Source organism: Panulirus ornatus, chromosome 2, assembly GCF_036320965.1.
Source record: "Panulirus ornatus isolate Po-2019 chromosome 2, ASM3632096v1, whole genome shotgun sequence".
Lineage (NCBI taxonomy): Eukaryota > Metazoa > Arthropoda > Malacostraca > Decapoda > Palinuridae > Panulirus > Panulirus ornatus.
Genome location: NC_092225.1, coordinates 76734213 through 76754723, shown reverse-complemented (window position 1 = coordinate 76754723; position 20511 = coordinate 76734213). Strand labels below are relative to the sequence as shown.

Genomic DNA, 20511 nt, shown 5'->3' with positions numbered 1-20511 from the left:
GGATGTAAGGCATGTGTACGTGTAGGAAGAGAGGAAAGTGATTGGTTCTCAGTGAATGTAGGTTTGCGGCAGGGGTGTGTGATGTCTCCATGGTTGTTTAATTTGTTTATGGATGGGGTTGTTAGGGAGGTAAATGCAAGAGTTTTGGAAAGAGGGGCAAGTATGAAGTCTGTTGGGGATGAGAGAGCTTGGGAAGTGAGTCAGTTGTTGTTCGCTGATGATACAGCGCTGGTGGCTGATTCATGTGAGAAACTGCAGAAGCTGGTGACTGAGTTTGGTAAAGTGTGTGGAAGAAGAAAGTTAAGAGTAAATGTGAATAAGAGCAAGGTTATTAGGTACAGTAGGGTTGAGGGTCAAGTCAATTGGGAGGTGAGTTTGAATGGAGAAAAACTGGAGGAAGTGAAGTGTTTTAGATATCTGGGAGTGGATCTGGCAGCGGATGGAACCATGGAAGCAGAATTGGACCATAGGGTGGGGGAGGGGGCGAAAATTCTGGGAGCCTTGAAGAATGTGTGGAAGTCGAGAACATTATCTCGGAAAGCAAAAATGGGTATGTTTGAAGGAATAGTGGTTCCAACAATGTTGTATGGTTGCGAGGCGTGGGCTATGGATAGAGTTGTGCGCAGGAGGATGGATGTGCTGGAAATGAGATGTTTGAGGACAATGTGTGGTGTGAGGTGGTTTGATCAAGTGAGTAATGTAAGGGTAAGAGAGATGTGTGGAAATAAAAAGAGCGTGGTTGAGAGAGCAGAAGAGGGTGTTTTGAAGTGGTTTGGGCACATGGAGAGAATGAGTGAGGAAAGATTGACCAAGAGGATATATGTGTCGGAGGTGGAGGGAACGAGGAGAAGAGGGAGACCAAATTGGAGGTGGAAAGATGGAGTGAAAAAGATTTTGTGTGATCGGGGCCTGAACATGCAGGAGGGTGAAAGGAGGGCAAGGAATAGAGTGAATTGGAGCGATGTGGTATACCGGGGTTGACGTGCTGTCAGGGGATTGAATCAAGGCATGTGAAGCGTCTGGGGTAAACCATGGAAAGCTGTGTAGGTATGTATATTTGCGTGTGTGGACGTATGTATATACATGTGTATGGGGGGGGGTTGGGCCATTTCTTTCGTCTGTTTCCTTGCGCTACCTCGCAAACGCAGGAGACAGCGACAAAGTATAATAAAAAAATAAAATAAATAATAAATAATCGGTGTTTCTCAAATCCTTAAATTCATTGTTGGAAAAAGATGAACACCAACTAAGAACATGAGTATCTAGTAAACACCAGTAAAAGTTGATAAAAAATTAACTGAAACTTAAACTCCAGGAGTCATCACATAAAGACTTTCTTTACAGGTTCCGGGAATCATCATATGAGCACTAAGATTCACGGGCACTGTTTAAATCCCTTGACAACACAATGATAACTGTATGGCTGCTAAGTGATGCCATGGCCTCTATAGGTGCTTTTTTCAAGGACTACCACTCTGGAAACAATTCTGAAGTGGAAATAAAAATGTAAATAAGTATATATGTGTATTTATATATGGTAATGCATATGCATGTTAATCTTGGGGACAGGGAACTAGGAATACTGCCCAATTGTGTCCTATGTGTAATAGATGACTATGAGGGACAGGGGGAAGAAAATCCTCCCCTCCTGTATCATTTTCCAAAAGAATGATGTGATCATTACACATAAGTGCACTTGGGAACTTATCGTGTTTCATTTTTCCTCATAGTTATTAGCCAATGTTATTGCAGTGGAATATACTAAGAAAGGGGGTGAATGTGTTGTTGATTGGTTGGTATGGATATTCAGTGTATGTATGGACAATGGTGAAGTTCCTGGGATTGGCAGAATGCATGCATAATGTCACTGTACAAAGGCAAAGGGGATAAAGGTGAGTGTTCAAATTACAGAGGTATAAGTTTATTGAGTATTCCTGGGAAAGTATATGGGAGGGTATTGATTAAGAGGGTAAAGGCATGTACAGAGCATCAGATTGGGAAAAAGCAGTGTGGTTTCAGAAGTGGTACAGGACATATGGATCAGGTGTTTGCTTTGAAGAATGTATAAGAGAAATACTTAGAAAAACAGATGGATTTGTATGTAGCATATGATAGGGTTGATTGATATGCTCTGTGGAAAGTATTAAGAGTATATGGTGTGGGAGGTAAGTTGCTAGAAGCAGAGAAAAGTTTTTATCAAGGATGTAAGGCATGTGTACGAGCAGGAGGAGAGGAAAGTGATTGGTTCACATTGAACGTCGATCTGCGGGAGGGGTGCATGATGTCTCCATGGCTGTTTAATTTGCTTATGGATGGGGTTATTAGGGAGGTGTCAAATGACTGCATTTTGCATTATTAATGCCTTTAATTACCCCTTAGATTAATTATAATGAAATCAGTATGCTAATTACTCGATAATTACACGAATATTTGGGTTTTGACCACAGATTTGTATTCAGCATACCTAAAAGCATCTATCCTGAAATTCTCAAGAAAATCCATTTTTTGAAAAAAATCAAGAAAAATCGAAGGCCTTACATTTTTCTCAGATTATCCACTTCAGATTTTAATGAAAATTGGGTTACAGATGTTATTTTACATGCTGATTAAGTATTTCAAGTCAAATTCTCAAGAAAATCCATTTTTTGAAAAAAATCAAGAAAAATCGAAGGCCTTACATTTTTCTCAGATTATCAACTTCAGATTTTAATGAAAATTGGGTTATAGATGTTATTTTACATGCTGATTAAGTATTTCAAGTCAAATGACTGCATTTCACATCATTAATTCCTTTAATTACCCCTTAGATTAATCATAATAATGTTAATATGCTAATTACTCTCAACTACATGAATTTTTAGGTTTTGACCACAGATTTGCATTCAGCATACCTAAAAGCATCTATCCTATTTATTGATTTTTTCAAGAAATGGATTTTCTTGAGAATTTCAGGATAGATGTTTTGACATATGCTGAATACGAATCTGTGGTCAAAACCTAAAAATTTGTGTAATTAGTCGATTAATTAGCATATTAATCTCATAATTAATCTAAGGGGTCATTTAAGGCACTGATAAAGCGAAATGCAGTCATTTGACTTGGAATACTTAATCATTATGTAAAATAACATCTATACCCGGATTTTCATTAAAATCTGAAGTTGAAAATATGATTTTTTTTCAAAAAATGGATTTTCTTGAAAATTTCAGGATAGATACCTTTAGGTATTCTGTATATGAATCAGTGGTCAAAACTCAAAAATTTTTTCCATAAAAACTTACCTCCCAATCGACTTGTCCCTCAATCCTACTGTACCTGATAACCTTGCCCTTATTCACATTTACTCTTTCTATACACTGATTTTCACTCTTCTCATGCCACAAGCATCTTTTGTGCAATCCATCACTGATTCCCTAAATACATCCCATTCCTCCCCCACTCCCCTTACTTCCATTGTTCTCACCTTTTTCTATTCTGTACTCAGTCTCTCCTGGTACTTCCTCACACAAGTCTCCTTCCCAAGCTCACTTACTCTCACCACCCTCTTCACCCCAACATTCACTCTTCTTTTCTGAAAACCCATACAAATCTTCACCTTAGCCTCCACAAGATAATGATCAGACATCCCTCCAGTTGCACCTCTCAGCACATTAACATCCAAAAGTCTCTCTTTCCCGTGCCTGCCAATTAACACGTAATCCAATAACGCTCTCTGGCCATCTCTCCTACTTACATACGTATACTTATGTATATCTCGTTTTTTAAACCAGGTATTCCCAATCACCAGTCCTTTTTCAGCACATACATCTACAAGCTCTTCACCATTTCCATTTACAACACTGAACACCCCATGTATACCAATTATTCCCTCAACTGCCACATTACTCACCTTTGCATTCAAAAGGTGATCATATGTACATCCATAAGTACATGTGCATATATGTTTATGTCTGTGTATGTATACGTTGAAATGTATAGGTATGTATATGTGCGTGAGTGAGCATTTATGTATAAACATGTATGTGGGTGGGTTGGGCCATTCTTTTGTCTGTTTCCTTGCGCTACCTCACTAACACTGGAGACAGCGACATAGTATAATAAATATACATATGAATGTATATATATATATTATTATTATCATTATTATCATAATACTTGATCACCATCTCCCATGTCAGCGCAAGCCCAAACCACCCACATACACATCTATATACATAAACGCCCATATACATACATATACATTTCAATGTATACATACATATTCATACAAAGACATATACATCTATACACATATACATATTCATACTTGCTGCCTTCATCCATGCCCTTCCCTACCCTGCCACACATGAAATAGCATCCTCCCCCCTTCCAGCGAGGTAGTGCCAGGAAGAGACAAAAAAGACTACATTTGTTCACACTCAGTATCTACCTTTCAAGTGTAATGCACCGAAACCACAGCTCCTTATCCACATCCAGGCCCCACAGACCTTTCCATGGTTCACCCCAGATGCTTCACATGCCCTGGTTCAATCCACTGACAGCTTGTCAACCCTGGTATACCACATCATTCCAATTCCCTCTATTTCCTGCATGCCTTTCACCCTCCTGTATGTTCAGGCCCTGATCGCTCAAAATTTTTTCACTCCATCCTTCCACCTCCATGTCTCTCGCATCTCCTTGTTCCCTCCACCTCTGACACATATCCTATTTGTCAATCTTTCCTCACTCATTCTCTCCATGTGTCAAAACCATTCCAACACACCCTCTTCTGCCCTCTCAACCACACTCTTTTTATTACCACACATCTCTCTTACCCTTTAATTACTTACTTGATCAAACCGCCTCACACCACACATTGTCCTCAAACATCTCATTTCCAACACATCCACCCTCACCGCACAACCCTATCTATAGCCCATGCCTCGCAACCATATAACATTGTTGGAACCACTATTCCTTCAAGCATACCCAGTTTTGCTCTCTGAGAAAATGTTCTTGCCATCCACACATTCTTCTACACGCCCAGAACTTTCATTCCCTCCCCCAACCCGTGACTCACATCCGCTTCCATGGTTCCATCCACTGCTAAGTCCACTCCCTTATATCTAAAACACCGCTTCCTCCACTTTTTCTCCATTCAAACTTACCTCCTAATTAACTTGTCCCTCTACCCAACTGAACCTAATGACCTTGCTCTTGTACACATTTACTCTAAACTTACTTCTTTCACATTTCACACACTTTACTAAACTCAGTCACCAAGGTCTGCAGTTTCTCACCCAAATCAGCCACCAGCGTTGTATCATGAGCGAACAACAACGGATTCACTTCCCAAGCCCTCTCATCCAGAACAGATTGCATACTTGCCCCTCTCAACAAAACTCATGCATTCACCTCCCTAACAACCCCATCCATAAATAAATTAAACAATCATGGAGACAGCATGCACCCCTGCTGTAAACCAACATTCACTGGGAACCAATCACTTTCCTCTCTTCCTACTCACACACATGCCTTACATCCTTGGTAAAAACTTTTCACTGCTTCTAACAACTAACTCCCACACCATGTACAATCAAAACCTTCCACAAAGCATCTCTATCAACCCTATCATATGCCTTCTCCAGATCCATAAATGCTACATACAAATCTATCTGTTTTTCCAAGTATTTCTCACATACATTCTTCAAAGCAAACAACTGATCCACACATCTTCTACCACTTCTGAAACCACACTGCTCTTCCCCAATCTGATGCTCAGTGCATGCCTTTACCCTCTCAATCAATACCCTCCCATATAATTTCCCAGGGATATTCAACAAACGTGTGCTTCTGTAATTTGAACACTCACCTTTATCCCCTTTGCCTTTGTACAATGGCACTATGCATGCATTCTGCCAATCTTGAGGCACTTCACCAAAACCCATACATATACTGAATACTCTTACCAACCAATCAACAACACAGTCACCCCCTTTTTTAATAAATTCCACTGCAATACCATCCAAATTCACTGCCTTGCCGGCTTTCATCTTTTGCAAAACTTTCACTACCTCCTCTCTGTTTACCAAACCATTCTCCCTGAACCTCTCAATTCACACATCAACCATACCAGAACACCCTATATCTCCCACTCTATCATAAAACACATTCAAAAAAACCTTCAAAATACTCACTCCCTCTCCTCACTTCATCACTACTTGTTATTACCTCCCCATTTGCCCCCTTCACCGATGTTCCCATTTGTTCTCGTCTTACTTTATTTACCTCCTTCCAAAACATCTTTTTATTCTCCCTAAAATTTGACGATACTCTCTCACCCCAATTCTCATTTGCCCTCTTTCACTTCTTGCACCTTTCTCTTGACCTCCTTTTGCTTTCTTTTATACATCTCCCATTCATTTCCACTACTTCCCTGCAAAAATCATTCAAATGCCTCTATCTACTCTTTCACTAACAATCTTGCTTCTTCATCCCACAACTCATTTCCCTTTCAAATCTGCCCACCTCCCAACTTTCTCATACCACATGCATCTTTTGCACAAGCCATCAATGCTTTCCTAAATACATCCCATTATTCCCCCACTCCCCTTACATCATTTGCTCTCACCTTTTGCCACTTTGCACTCAATCTCTCCTGGTACTTCCTCACACAAGTCTCCTTTCCAAGCTCACTTACTCTCACCACTTTCTTCTCCATAACATTCTCTCTTCTTTTCTGAAAACCTCTACAAATCTTCACCTTCGCCTCCACCAAATAGTGATCAGACATCCCCCCAGCTGCCCCTCTCAGCACATTAAAATCAAGTCTCTTTTTTACACACCTATCAATTAACATGTAATCCAATAATGCCCTCTGGCCATCTCTACTACTCACATACGTATACTTATGTATATCTCTCTTTTTACACTAGGTATTTCCAATCACCAGTCCTTTGTCAACAAACAAATCCATAAGCTCTTCACCATTTCCATTTTCAATACTGAACACCCCACGTACACCATTTATACCCTCAACTGCCACATTACTCACCTTTGCATTCAAATTACCCATCATTATAACCCGGTCTCATGCAACAAAGCTGCTAACATACTCACTCAGCTGCTCCCAAAACACTTGCCTCTCATGATCTTTCTTCTTGTGACCAGGTGAATAGGCACCACAATCACCCATCTCTCACCATCCACTTTCATTTTACCTATATCAATCTAGAGTTTACTTTCTTACACTCTACCACACATTCCCACAACTCCTGCTTCAGGAGGAGTGCTACTCCTTCCTGGGGATAGGGGAGAAAGAATACTTCCCACACATTCCCTGCAAGTTGTAGAAGGTGACTAAAAGAGGGAACAGAGAAGGGGGCCAAGTGAGGATATTCCCTCTAAGGCTCAGACCTCTATTCTTAAAGCTACCTCACCAACATGGGAAATGGCGTATATGTATGAAAAAAAAATATATATATATAATATAAACATCCCTAGGATAGGGGATAGAAAGAATATATCTACTGTGTGATGGCAAGTTCCCATGCAAAGAAAAATGTTTGCTAGTCACTGGTTTTAACATGACAGACTTGCACACACGAAACACATCACATCTCCAAAACACTGCTCAGTAAATGGATATTCCATGTGTAAAGAGTACTAAATGTAACTACCTATATCTCTGACACCTGTTCCCTTCTGGAACTTCCTCAAGGGGTTGGCCACAGCAACAGAATCTCCATAACTAGTGAACTCCAGCATCACTGCTTAGCCTTTTGTACCTCACCCTTAACAGGCCACAGTGCTGAGGCTCCTAATGTTCCTACAGACTACTTCCTAATGCTCCTGCCAAAAGTTCCTACCTACTACTTGTACCTAATGTTTCTACATAATTCTCCTATGTAAATGTTCCTACATACAACTTCTATTTGTTGCTCCTACCATTTCGCCTAAAGACAGCGCTAGCATATAGTGCTCACCACAGGAAAATCTAGTTACTAAGAATAATCATTGTGTGAGATAAATGTCGTGTTAAAAGTGACAAGGATAGACTGCATCTTTGTGGACAGAATGCCAATAGTCCACTTGTGGGTGAGGCAGAAAGAAAAGACAGCTTCCTTGGTCAGATGACCACAACTTGACGAACACTGAAATGCTGGCCCATACTACACAGCTGTCACTAACCCTCCTGATACCCAGGAAAAGAGTATTGGTAGTATACCTCCCTGGTCGCTGGTTTCCTACCAACTGCAACCAACAATCTCACATATTTTACTCACTTTTCTGTACATAACCAATCTAGCTAGACTGGCAGCAGGTAAGTCGAACACATTGTCTGCAGATGCTCATACTTAATGTCCCTACTGAATACTTCTACCTATTGTCCCTACTGAGCACTTCTACTAATGCTCCTCCCTAGTGTTCCTACATACTACTTCTAACTACTGTTTCTACCTAAGTCTTCCTACCAACTACTTTTATCTATTGCCCCTACTATTTTGCCAAAAAGCAGGGTTAGCATATAACACTCACCACAGGAAAATCTAGTTATGAAGGATGAGCTGTGTGAGTACAGTGTTGTCAAGTGTTACATGTTACAAGAAGAAATTCTATGTTTGTGGACAATGTCAGTAGTCCATGTATGGGTGAGGCAGAAAGAAGAAACCGGTATCTGGGTCAAAGGAGTGCAACTTGACAACCACTAAACTGCTGACTCACTACACAGCAATCAATAACCCTCTTGATACCCAGACAGGTAGTACTGGTAATATACCTCCCTGGTCTTTGGCTGCCTAGCAACTACTACCTACAACTCAGTGTTACTACTATGCTACAATGCCATTTCAGATTACCAACTAAAAATCACTAAAACTCTACCTGTTCTTTATTTTCGAGAAATATTGGTGCATTGAAATAGGGAACATCACGATGAATGACTTTACAAACAAGGTCCTCTTGAGCTGTATGCATAAAATATCCAAATTCCACCACCTGGAATAAAATTACGGTGATTACATTCATGCCTGTTTAAATCATGATATTGTTAATAAAACCATTTGAGTCCACCAATAAACACAATAAGCTTTTGTAAAAACACTAAAGCACTGAGTTTAACTTTTTGGTTAAATCATCTAGACACAAGACTAAATAAAGCCAGAATTAAAGGCATCCTAGAATAGTTATAAATGAAAAGAAAGCAAGATAAAGTTCATTAGCCGTTAAATGCCAGAAATTTTCATATGAAGACATGAAACACATCAGGGGTCATGATACCACTGATTTTTTTTCTTGTCAATGTTTGAGGCTCCAATCATGGACAAAAATCCACATCAAGGCGAGGCCTTAATCAAAATATGCAGAGGATTATGAGAGGGAAAAAGAAGAGACAAGGAAAAGTATTTATGAATTTTGGAGAGTGAAAAACCTGTCTTTGAAAATGTACCACAGAGGTTATAGGGAGATGTGAAAGGGTAGAGAATTCCAAAGCACTGAGGTGGAGGGAGAGAAAGTTATCAAGACAATGCACCCTTGAGTTGCTAACGGTGACACAGTAATCATGGGATGCAGAAACTTGCCAAGTATTGTGTGGTTTAGCTAGCAGGGAGGGCAAACAAGCAGCCAGCTCTCGGGAGCCAAAACCAAAGTAATACCTACATGATGGAGAGGGAACCAACACTGAGGCAGAGGGCAAAAGGATCAAGTTTCAAAGTTAGCTGGAACAGTTTATGAGTTGAACCATTTTTAACTCAGTCAAGTAAGGGACCAGAGCTAGAACCACACCAGGTGTGACAGCAGTGCTTCATACAAGGACAAATCAGTCCTCTGTATAAATGGAGCAACTCTTCAAAAGAAAAGAAATTTTGACATCTAAACAGGACTCCCAGTCTCTCAAAGGCAGACTTAGCTATTTCTGTAAAGTACAGTTTCTAAGGAAGTGGATGTTCCAGCAATACCAAGTATGTTCATTGAGTCAAGAGGTGCAATTATAGAACTGTCAAGGAAGATATAAGAGTTGTAAGCAGTTTTCTATAGAGATGGGTTGAAACTGGGTCTTACATGCATTAAACTTCACTAGACTTGATCTACCCCACTGAGATATCCAGTCCAAGTCTGAATCTATTGAGGAAGATGTGTCAAAACAAGATGCAGGTCAAGTGAAAGAAGAAGGGGCAGAACTGAAGTACGTGGATGATGCAGTGTCAAGTCATCAGCATATGAGTGCATTTGATTATTTGTGGAAGAATGGAAATCGTTGATAAATAGGAGAAAAAATGTAGGGGAGAGAACTAAACTAAACCAATGTTGATAAAGAAAGGGGAAGGGCTGATCCATTAACAACCACAGAAATACAACAGCTGGAGAGGAAGCAAGGTATGAAGGAGTCAACTGAGGGAGGAAAGCCAAATGAGATGAGCTGATATGTCAAGGGCAACAACAGAAAACTCCCATAAATCATTCAGGGACGATGATCAGACATTATTAAGATAGGAAAGAATATCATCAGCAGATCCTACCTTATGAAAGCCATACTGGTCATCAGAGAGAAGGCAGTGACATTCAAGATGTCTGAGGATATGGGAGTTGAGGAGGGATTCAAAGACTTTGGACATAGTAGATGTCAAAGCAATAGGATGATAGTTGGAGGAGTTAGAATGGGCAACCTTCATAGGGATGGGATATATCAATGAATTCTTCAAAGAGGAGGGAAAAGTTTTAATTTTCAAACAGAAATGGAGCAAACAAGCAAGCACAGGTGCAAGCTCAGAGGCACACTCTTTCAGAACATGGGGATGAATGTCATCAAGACCATAAGCTTTGCTTGTGTCCAGAGAAAGAAAGGCTTTTCGGACTCCAAAAAGAGATTAGGTTAGGTTAGGTTTTGGTTGTTTGGCTATGCTAGGCTAGGCTAGGCTAGGTTTTTGGTTAGTTTAGGTTAGGTTAGGTTTTAGGTTGGGTTAGGTTAGGTAATGTTAGGTTAGGAATAGTAGAGTCATCCAAAGTGGAGTAGGAGGAGAAATGGAAACCAAAGAAAGCAGCTTTGTCTATGGAAGAGACAACTATAGCACCATCAGAACATAAAAAGGAGGGAAAGGTAGAGAGAAAGAAGTTGTTAGAGATGCCCTTAGCTAAAGCACAGAAAAACCAATCAGTGGATGATGAGCAAAGGTCATTGCACTATCTTTGAATAAGTAAGCGCTTTGCCTCATGGATAACATACTTGTAATGATTACGGGAAGTTAAAATGGCTGAATGGGAGTCAGAGGAAGGACAGATTTTCTGAGCCTGACATGCTTAGCCCTTGCCTGAATGTCTTCAGAACAGGAAAGGCTGAAGCATGGATTGAAAGACTGCAAGATTAACCTTTGCTGTCCATTTGGTGAACACAGAAGCATCCTCACATAAGAGAGGGTATTTATCAACGGAAAGTCAGGAAAGAAACTCTGTAAGCTATTCCTCTGAGGTTTGATGAGGTGCCTGTATTCACACTCGGAAGGGGCTGCTGGAAGGTAATGTGCCATTACAATTGATATATTCATGAGATGTGTGATCAGATGAACCAAATGGAGGCAACACTGACTAAAAGTGAAAAATGGATCCAGAATAACGCATTAAAAAAGTGTTCCCACCAGTCAGGAATATGGGAAGGGTGGAAGATAATTTGCTCAAAATCAAAATCACTGAGAATGGAGAACATGAGGGCTTCAATCCTTCCACCATCCATATGGGAGGAATTCAGCCATTCCCTATGGTGAATATTGCAATCCCAAAGCAGATCTCAGCTTGTGGATGAGAGGATGCCATAGTCTCATGGTAGGAGTTTTGATATTCGAAGAATGATTTTAAAATTTCTCGAATTAGGAGAGCAATAGGTGAAACACAAGAAAAGTGTGGTAGTTGGGAGACAGACCTTGAGCCATACACCATCAAATTTGGGGGATTCAAGGTCCTTGAGGCATGCAACAGGTGTGCTGAAGTTGGAATAAGCACAAACACCACTTCTGAACCAGAATCATGATTGGATATTATAGTTGAATGTAGAAAAGGGACTAGTAAGAGCATAATTTGACAAATGTGTCTCAGAGAGAAATATGATATTAGAAGTACTTGACAGATGGTGTTCAACAGAGGAGACCATGAATGTTGGTAGAGTGAATAGAAAAAGAGGAAGGCCTAACAAAGAGGGGGAGGGTTATAGGATGGGCTGGTACTACTACTGTTTGAGCCTACACTACATAGACACTAGTGTTTGCAGCAACCTGGAGATTCTCAGCACCCCCTGATGCCGGGAAATAAGAGAAAGAATCTTAAGCCCAAAAACCTTTTTGCTTTAAAATTGAAATATAATGAAATGTTTCTGTACTTGAAATAATCATGGAAAAGGTCTCATAATGCTTTCAGATGGTGACAGATACCCAATATATTTGAACGGAATAATCACAAAATATCCTCTAAATGAGTAAAAATTTATAACATTTACAGTCCTTTATGTCCCTCAACACATACTTCAACCCCAGATTTGAATTTAGTATGAAAAATAGTCCTTATACAGAGCTTTGCAAGCAAATCTATTACCCACACAAAAATACCCAAAATTGCAGGGAATTTTTCTTAGCCCAAAAACATTTTTCTCTTATAACTGAAATATGATATTACGAAACACTTTAAACTTGAAATAATCACAGAAAATATCTCATAATGCTTCCCCACGCTGACAGATACCCAATAAATATGAACCAAATAATTAGAGAATCTTCTTAAGTAGTAGCAATTAAATACTTATTTACTGGCTATATTTGAATCTAGCATAAAATATAGTCCTCATACTGAGGTTTTAAAGCAAATCTATTACACTCACAAAAATACCAAAAATTGCAGGCAATAGTTTAGGGAATCTTTTAACCCAAAACCATTTTTGTCTTAAAATTAGAAATTGATTTAAAAAGAAACACTACTATGCTTGAGATAATCACAAAAAAATATCAAATAATGCTTCCCTAAAGCAACAGACACCCAATAAATACAAACCAAATACTGACAGAATCTTCCAAAACAGCTACAAATACTTACTGATTTACGGGCCTTGATGTCCCACAACATACAGTTCAAGGCCAATTCAAATTCAGCATGAAAAATAGTTCTTAAACTGAGGTTTTCAAAGATAGCTATTAACCTCACAAAAATACCAAAAACTGCAGGTAATAGTTCAGGCAGTTTTTTTTAGACAAAAAATTTTGCTTTTAAAAGTGGAATATGACATAATAAAACACCTCTATCACTGAAATAATCATGGAAAATATCTCATAATGTTCCTCTAAGGCAACAGGTACCCAACGAATTAGGACCAAATGATCATAGATTCTTCTAAAAGAGTAACAACTACTTATTTACAGGTCTTAATGTCCCAAAATATATTTCAACCCTAGATTTGAATTCTGCATGAAAAATAGTCCTTATGCTGAGGTTTTCAAGCAAATTCAGTGCCTCCCAAAATTACCAAAAATTGCAACTTAAAATCCTCTTTTGTTTTAATAATGAAATATGATGATAAAAATGCTTCTATACTTAAAATAATTATGGAAAATATCTCATAATGCTTTCCCAATTAAGTTCTCTCACTAATATTTTGAATTTTCATGATTGCAAAGTACTGCGTTGGTGAGACCTTGGTCTTCTTTATGGTAGCTACATTGTGGGATATGTTGGGAAGCAACACAAAGCTAAAAGACTTGCCTGATCCAGGATATTTGGGTTTTCAAGGGTTAAAATAGGGAAAAGTGTACTAGCCAATTACCTGACTAAGCTGACAGTTGATATATGTAGACCAGTCCTTGCCAGCTACACATAATCCACTTAGGTCAAACAGCAAGATGGGATACATGAGAAAAATGAAAAGTAAGAAATGGGAAGATAACAATGATTCTAATGGATTCAAGGAAGAGAGCAGTGGAATCAGTAGGAAGCTGAAGGAGGACTTGACAGCTGATAGCCCTATCAGTATGGTTATTGCAGATAAGCTTATCCTGAGAATATGCAACCTATGGGAAGAGTTGAAGATAGTAGAGGACATATATGTATAGCTAGGGAACTTAAAAAGTAACTGTCAAAGAACATGAAAGTTAAGTCAAGGCACTAAGAGATGCTTTCACCAAGGGAAAGCACAATTTACTCAAGGTAAGGAATGACAAACAAGAGCTTAGGGCTCATTCTGGACTAATCATGATAAAATTTAAATCCTAATTACTCGATAATTATATGAATTTTTAGATTTTGACCACATATTAGTATTCAGCATAAATAAAAGTATCTATGCTGAAAATCTCACAAAATCTATTTTTTTCAAAAACTCAGATTTTCAACTTCCTCAAATTTTAATGAAAATCTGTGTATAGATGTTATTTTATGTGGTATTTAAGTATTTGGAGTCAAAGGACTGTAATTCATAATATTAACCATTTAATTAGCACCTGGACTAAATATGATCAAATCTAAATGCTAATTACTCGAGTAATTATACGAATTTTTAGATTTTGACCACAGAGTCGTATTCAGCATACATAAAAGTATCTGTGCTAAAATTTCAAGAAAATCTATTTTTTCAAAAAAATCAAGAAAAATCGAAGGCTGTAGCCTTGGATTTTTTTTGCTCAGATTTTCAACTTCCTCAGATTTTAATCAAAATCAGTGTATAAGTATTATTTTATATGGTATTTATCGAAGGCTGTAGCCTTGGATTTTTTTTGCTCAGATTTTCTCAAAAAAATCAAGAAAAATTTTTTTGCTCAGATTTTCAACTTCTTCAGATTTTAATGAAAATCAATGTACAGATGTTATTTTATATTGTATTTAAGTATTTGGAGTCAAAAGACTGTAATTCATGATATTAACCGGTTAATTAGCACCTGGACTAATTATTATCTTTTTATTATACTTTGTCGCTGTCTCCCGCGTTTGTGAGGTAGCGCAAGGAAACAGACGAAAGAAATGGCCCAACCCCCCCCCATACACATGTATATACATACGTCCACACACGCAAATATACATACCTACACAGCTTTCCATGGTTTACCCCAGATGCTTCACATGCCTTGATTCAATCCACTGACAGCACGTCAACCCCGATATACCACGTCGCTCCAATTCACTCTATTCCTTGCTCTCCTTTCACCCTCCTGCATGTTCAGGCCCCGATCACACAAAATCTTTTTCACTCCATCTTTCCACCTCCAGTTTGGTCTCCCTCTTCTCCTCGTTCCCTTCACCTCCGACACATATATCCTCTTGGTCAATCTTTCCTCACTCATTCTCTCCATGTGCCCAAACCACTTCAAAACACCCTCTTCTGCTCTCTCAACCACGCTCTTTTTATTTCCACACATCTCTCTTACCCTTACGTTACTCACTCGATCAAACCACCTCACACCACACATTGTCCTCAAACATCTCATTTCCAGCACATCCATCCTCCTGCGCACAACTCTATCCATAGCCCACGCCTCGCAACCATACAACATTGTTGGAACCACTATTCCTTCAAACATACCCATTTTTGCTTTCCGAGATAATGTTCTCGACTTCCACACATTCTTCAAGGCCCCCAGAATTTTCACCCCCTCCCCCACCCTATGATCCACTTCCGCTTCCATGGTTCCATCCGCTGCCAGATCCACTCCCAGATATCTAAAACACTTCACTTCCTCCAGTTTTTCTCCATTCAAACTCACCTCCCAATTGACTTGACCCTCAACCCTACTGTACCTAATAACCTTGCTCTTATTCACATTTACTCTTAACTTTCTTCTTCCACACACTTTACCAAACTCAGTCACCAGCTTCTGCAGTTTCTCACATGAATCAGCCACCAGCGCTGTATCATCAGCGAACAACAACTGACTCACTTCCCAAGCTCTCTCACCCCCAACAGACTTCATACTTGCCCCTCTTTCCAAAACTCTTGCATTTACCTCCCTAACAACCCCATCCATAAACAAATTAAACAACCATGGAGACATCACACACCCCTGCCGCAAACCTACATTCACTGAGAACCAATCACTTTCCTCTCTTCCTACACGTACACATGCCTTACATCCTCGATAAAAACTTTTCACTGCTTCTAACAACTTTCCTCCCACACTATATATTCTTAATACCTTCCACAGAGCATCTCTATCAACTCTGTCATATGCCTTCTCCAGATCCATAAATGCTACATACAAATCCATTTGCTTTTCTAAGTATTTCTCACATACATTCTTCAAAGCAAACACCTGATCCACACATCCTCTACCACTTCTGAAACCACACTGCTCTTCCCCGATCTGATGCTCTGTACATGCCTTCACCCTCTCAATCAATACCCTCCCATATAATTTACCAGGAATACTCAATAAACTTATACCTCTGTAATTTGAGCACTCACTCTTATCCCCTTTGCCTTTGTACAATGGCACTATGCACGCATTCCGCCAATCCTCAGGCACCTCACCATGAGTCATACATACATTAAATAACCTTACCAACCAGTCCACAATACAGTCACCCCCTTTTTTAATAAATTCCACTGCAATACCATCCAAACCTGCTGCCTTGCCGGCTTTCATCTTCCGCAAAGCTTTCACTACCTCTTCTCTGTTTACCAAATCATTTTCCCTAACCCTCTCACTTTGCACACCACCTCGACCAAAACACCCTATATCTGCCACTCTATCATCAAACACATTCAACAAACCTTCAAAATACTCACTCCATCTCCTTCTCACATCACCACTACTTGTTATCACCTCCCCATTTGCGCCCTTCACTGAAGTTCCCATTTGCTCCCTTGTCTTACGCACTTTATTTACCTCCTTCCAGAACATCTTTTTATTCTCTCTAAAATTTAATGATACTCTCTCACCCCAACTCTCATTTGCCCTTTTTTTCACCTCTTGCACCTTTCTCTTGACCTCCTGTCTCTTTCTTTTATACATCTCCCACTCAATTGCATTTTTTCCCTGCAAAAATCGTCCAAATGCCTCTCTCTTCTCTTTCACTAATACTCTTACTTCTTCATCCCACCACTCACTACCCTTTCTAATCAACCCACCTCCCATTCTTCTCATGCCACAAGCATCTTTTGCACAATCCATCAATGATTCCCTAAATACATCCCATTCCTCCCCCACTCCCCTTACTTCCATTGTTCTCACCTTTTTCCATTCTGTACTCAGTCTCTCCTGGTACTTCCTCACACAGGTCTCCTTCCCAAGCTCACTTACTCTCACCACCCTCTTCACCCCAACATTCACTCTTCTTTTCTGAAAACCCATACAAATCTTCACCTTAGCCTCCACAAGATAATGATCAGACATCCCTCCAGTTGCACCTCTCAGCACATTAACATCCAAAAGTCTCTCTTTCGCACGCCTGTCAATTAACACGTAATCCAATAACGCTCTCTGGCCATCTCTCCTACTTACATAAGTATACTTATGTATATCTCGCTTTTTAAACCAGGTATTCCCAATCATCAGTCCTTTTTCAGCACATAAATCTACAAGCTCTTCACCATTTCCATTTACAACACTGAACACCCCATGCATACCAATTATTCCCTCAACTGCCACATTACTCACCTTTGCATTCAAATCACCCATCACTATAACCTGGACTAATTATAAAATTTAAATGCTAATTATGCGATTAATTATACGAATTTTTAGATTTTGACCACAGATTCGTATTCAGCATACATAAGATTATCTATGCTAAAAATTTCAAGAAAATCTATTTTCTCAATAAAATCAACAAATTTTTTTTGCTTAAATTTTCAACTTCTTCAGATTTCAATGAAAATCTGTGTATACATGTTATTTTATGTGGTATTTAATTATTTGGAGTCAAAAGACTGTAATTCATAATATTAACCGTTTAATTAGCACCTGGACTAAATATGATAAAATTTAAATGCTAATCACTCGAGTAATTATACAAATTTTTAGATTTTCACCACAGAGTCGTATTCAGCATACATAAAAGCATCTATGCTGAAAATTTCAAGAAAATCTACTTTTTCAAAAAAATTAAGAAAAATCCAAGGCCTGGGACTTTTTTTGGCTCAGATTTTCAACTTCCTCAGATTTTAATGAAAATCAGTGTATAGGTATTATCTTATATGGTATTTAAGTATTTGGAGTCAAAAGACTGTAATTCATGATATTAACCGGTTAATTAGAACCTGGACTAATTATGATAAAATTCAAATGCTAATTACTCGAGTAATTATACGAATTTTTAGATTTTGACCACAGTCGTATTCAGCATACATAAGATTATCTGGGCTGAAAATTTCAAGAAAATCTATTTCCCTAAAAAAATCAAGAAAAATCACACAGGCAAAGGTGGTTCTGCGTAACCGGAAGCATCGGTTGGGCGAGCAGCGGCCATGGAGTGTCAGCGAATTCTATCAGCTGGCCACACGCCTCGACCTGGCCCCCTACTCCATGTTAGAGACCGCGCTGCACAACCTGCTCACCGCCACCCCAGAGACCCCAACCAACGACAACCAGGCCTTTGGCGGGGGCATCCCCAACACGATGGTGACCACCGCCACAGCCGGCAGCAGCACCACGCCAAAAGACAGCGACACCAACATCGCCTCGGATTTTTTTTTGCTCAGATTTTCAACTTCCTCAGATTTTAATGAAAATCAGTGTATAGATATTATTTTATATAGTATTTACGTATTTGGAGTCAAAAGACTGTAATTTAGGATATCAACCGGTTAATTAGTACCTGAACTAATTATGATAAAATTTAAATGTTAATTACTCGAGTAATTATAAGAATTTTTAGATTTTGACCACAGAGTCGTATTCAGCATACAGAAGATTACTTTTTGCCCAGATTTTCAACTTCCTCGGATTTTAATGAATATTAGTGTATAGATATTATTTCATATGGTATTTAAGTATTTGGAGTCAAAAGACTGTAATTCATGATATTAACCTAAGTTTAATTAGCACCTGGACTAATCATAAAATCTAAATGCTAATTACTCGACAATTATACGAATTTTTAGATATTGACCACAGATTCGTATTCAACATACATAAGTTTATCTATGCTGAGAATTTCAAGAAAATCTATTTTTTCAAAAAAATCAAGAATCTCAACTTCCTCAAACTTTAATGAAAATCTGTGTATAGATGTTATTTTGTATGGTATTTAAGTGTTTGGAGTCAAAAAATGTAACTCATAATATTAACCGTATAATTAGCACCTGGACTAATTATAATAAAATTTAGATGCTAATTACTCGAGTAATTATACGAATTTTTAGATTTTGACCATAGTTTCGTATTCCGCATACATAAAAGTATCTATGCTGAAAATTTCAAGAAAATCTATTTGTTCAGAAAAATCAAGAAAAATCCAAGGATACAGCCTTAGATTTTTTTTTTGCTTAATCCAAGGATATAGCCTTAGATTTTTTTTTTTGCTAAGATTTTCAACTTCCTCAGATTTTAATGAAAATCAGTGTATAGGCATCATTTTATATGGTATTTAAGTATTTGGATTCAAAAGACTGTAATTCATGATACTAACCGGTTAATTAGCACCTGGACTAATTATAAAACTTAAATGCTAATTACTCCACTAATTATGCGAATTTTTAGATTTTGACCACAGAGTCGTATTCAGCATACATAAGATTATCTGTGCTGAAAATTTCAAGAAAATCTATTTTCCTAAAAAAAAAATTAAGAAAAATTTAATTTTTTTTGCTCAGATTTTCAACTTTCTCAGATTTTAATGAAAATCTGTGTATAAATGTTACTTTAATTGGTATCTAAGTATTTGGAGTCAAAAGACTGGAATTCTTAATATTAACCATTTAATTATCTCCTGGACTAATTATGATAAAATTTAAATGCTAATTTCTCGATAATTATACCAGTTTTAAGATTTTGACCACATATTGGCAATCAGCATACATAAAATTATCTATGCTGAAAATTTCACAAAATCTATTTTTTCAAAAAATCAAGAAAAATCTAAGGCTATAATATAGCCTTGGATTTTTTTTGCTCATATCTTCAACTTCCTCAAATTTTAATGGAAATCTGTGTATAGATGTTACTTTATGTGGTACTTGAGTATTTGGAGTCAAAAGCCTGTAATTCATAATATTAACTGTTTAATTAGCTCCTGGACTAAATATAAAATTTAAATGCTAATTACTCGAGTAATTACACGAATTTTTAGATTTTCACCACAGAGTCGTAGTCAGCATACATAAAAGTATCTATGCTGAAAATTTCAAGAAAATCTATTTTTTCAAAAAAAATCAAGAAAAATCCAAGGCTGTATGTAGCCTTGGATTTTTTTTTTGCTCAGATTTTCAACTTCCTCAGATTTTAATGAAAATCAGTGTATAGGTATTATTTTATACGGTATTTAAGTATTTGGAGTCAAAAAAGTAATTTATAATATTAAACATTTAATTAGCACCTGGACTAATTATGATAAAATTTAAATGCTAAT

General features: G+C 38.1%; 2 protein-coding genes across 5 annotated transcripts in view; one reads left to right on the top strand and one right to left on the bottom strand.

The window, feature by feature from the left end:
- LOC139757368 (venom phosphodiesterase 2-like) overlaps nucleotides 1-1711 on the top strand; it is a 156099-nt gene extending 154388 nt beyond the window's left edge. Inside the window, exon 15 of the mRNA XM_071677790.1 lies at nucleotides 1345-1711. The gene's annotated coding sequence lies outside the window, so the exon portion shown is untranslated. The remainder of the gene's footprint in view (nucleotides 1-1344) is intronic.
- Nucleotides 1-20511, bottom strand: part of Gar1 (Gar1 ribonucleoprotein) — an 83735-nt gene that overhangs the window by 12609 nt on the left and 50615 nt on the right. For 3 of the 4 annotated variants that reach the window (XM_071677840.1, XM_071677813.1, XM_071677821.1), the window contains one exon: nucleotides 8863-8976. The exons of the other annotated variant lie outside the window; for it this stretch is intronic. In XM_071677840.1, the coding sequence (XP_071533941.1) occupies nucleotides 8863-8976 (114 nt within the window). The remainder of the gene's footprint in view (nucleotides 1-8862; nucleotides 8977-20511) is intronic. 4 annotated transcript variants of the gene reach the window in all.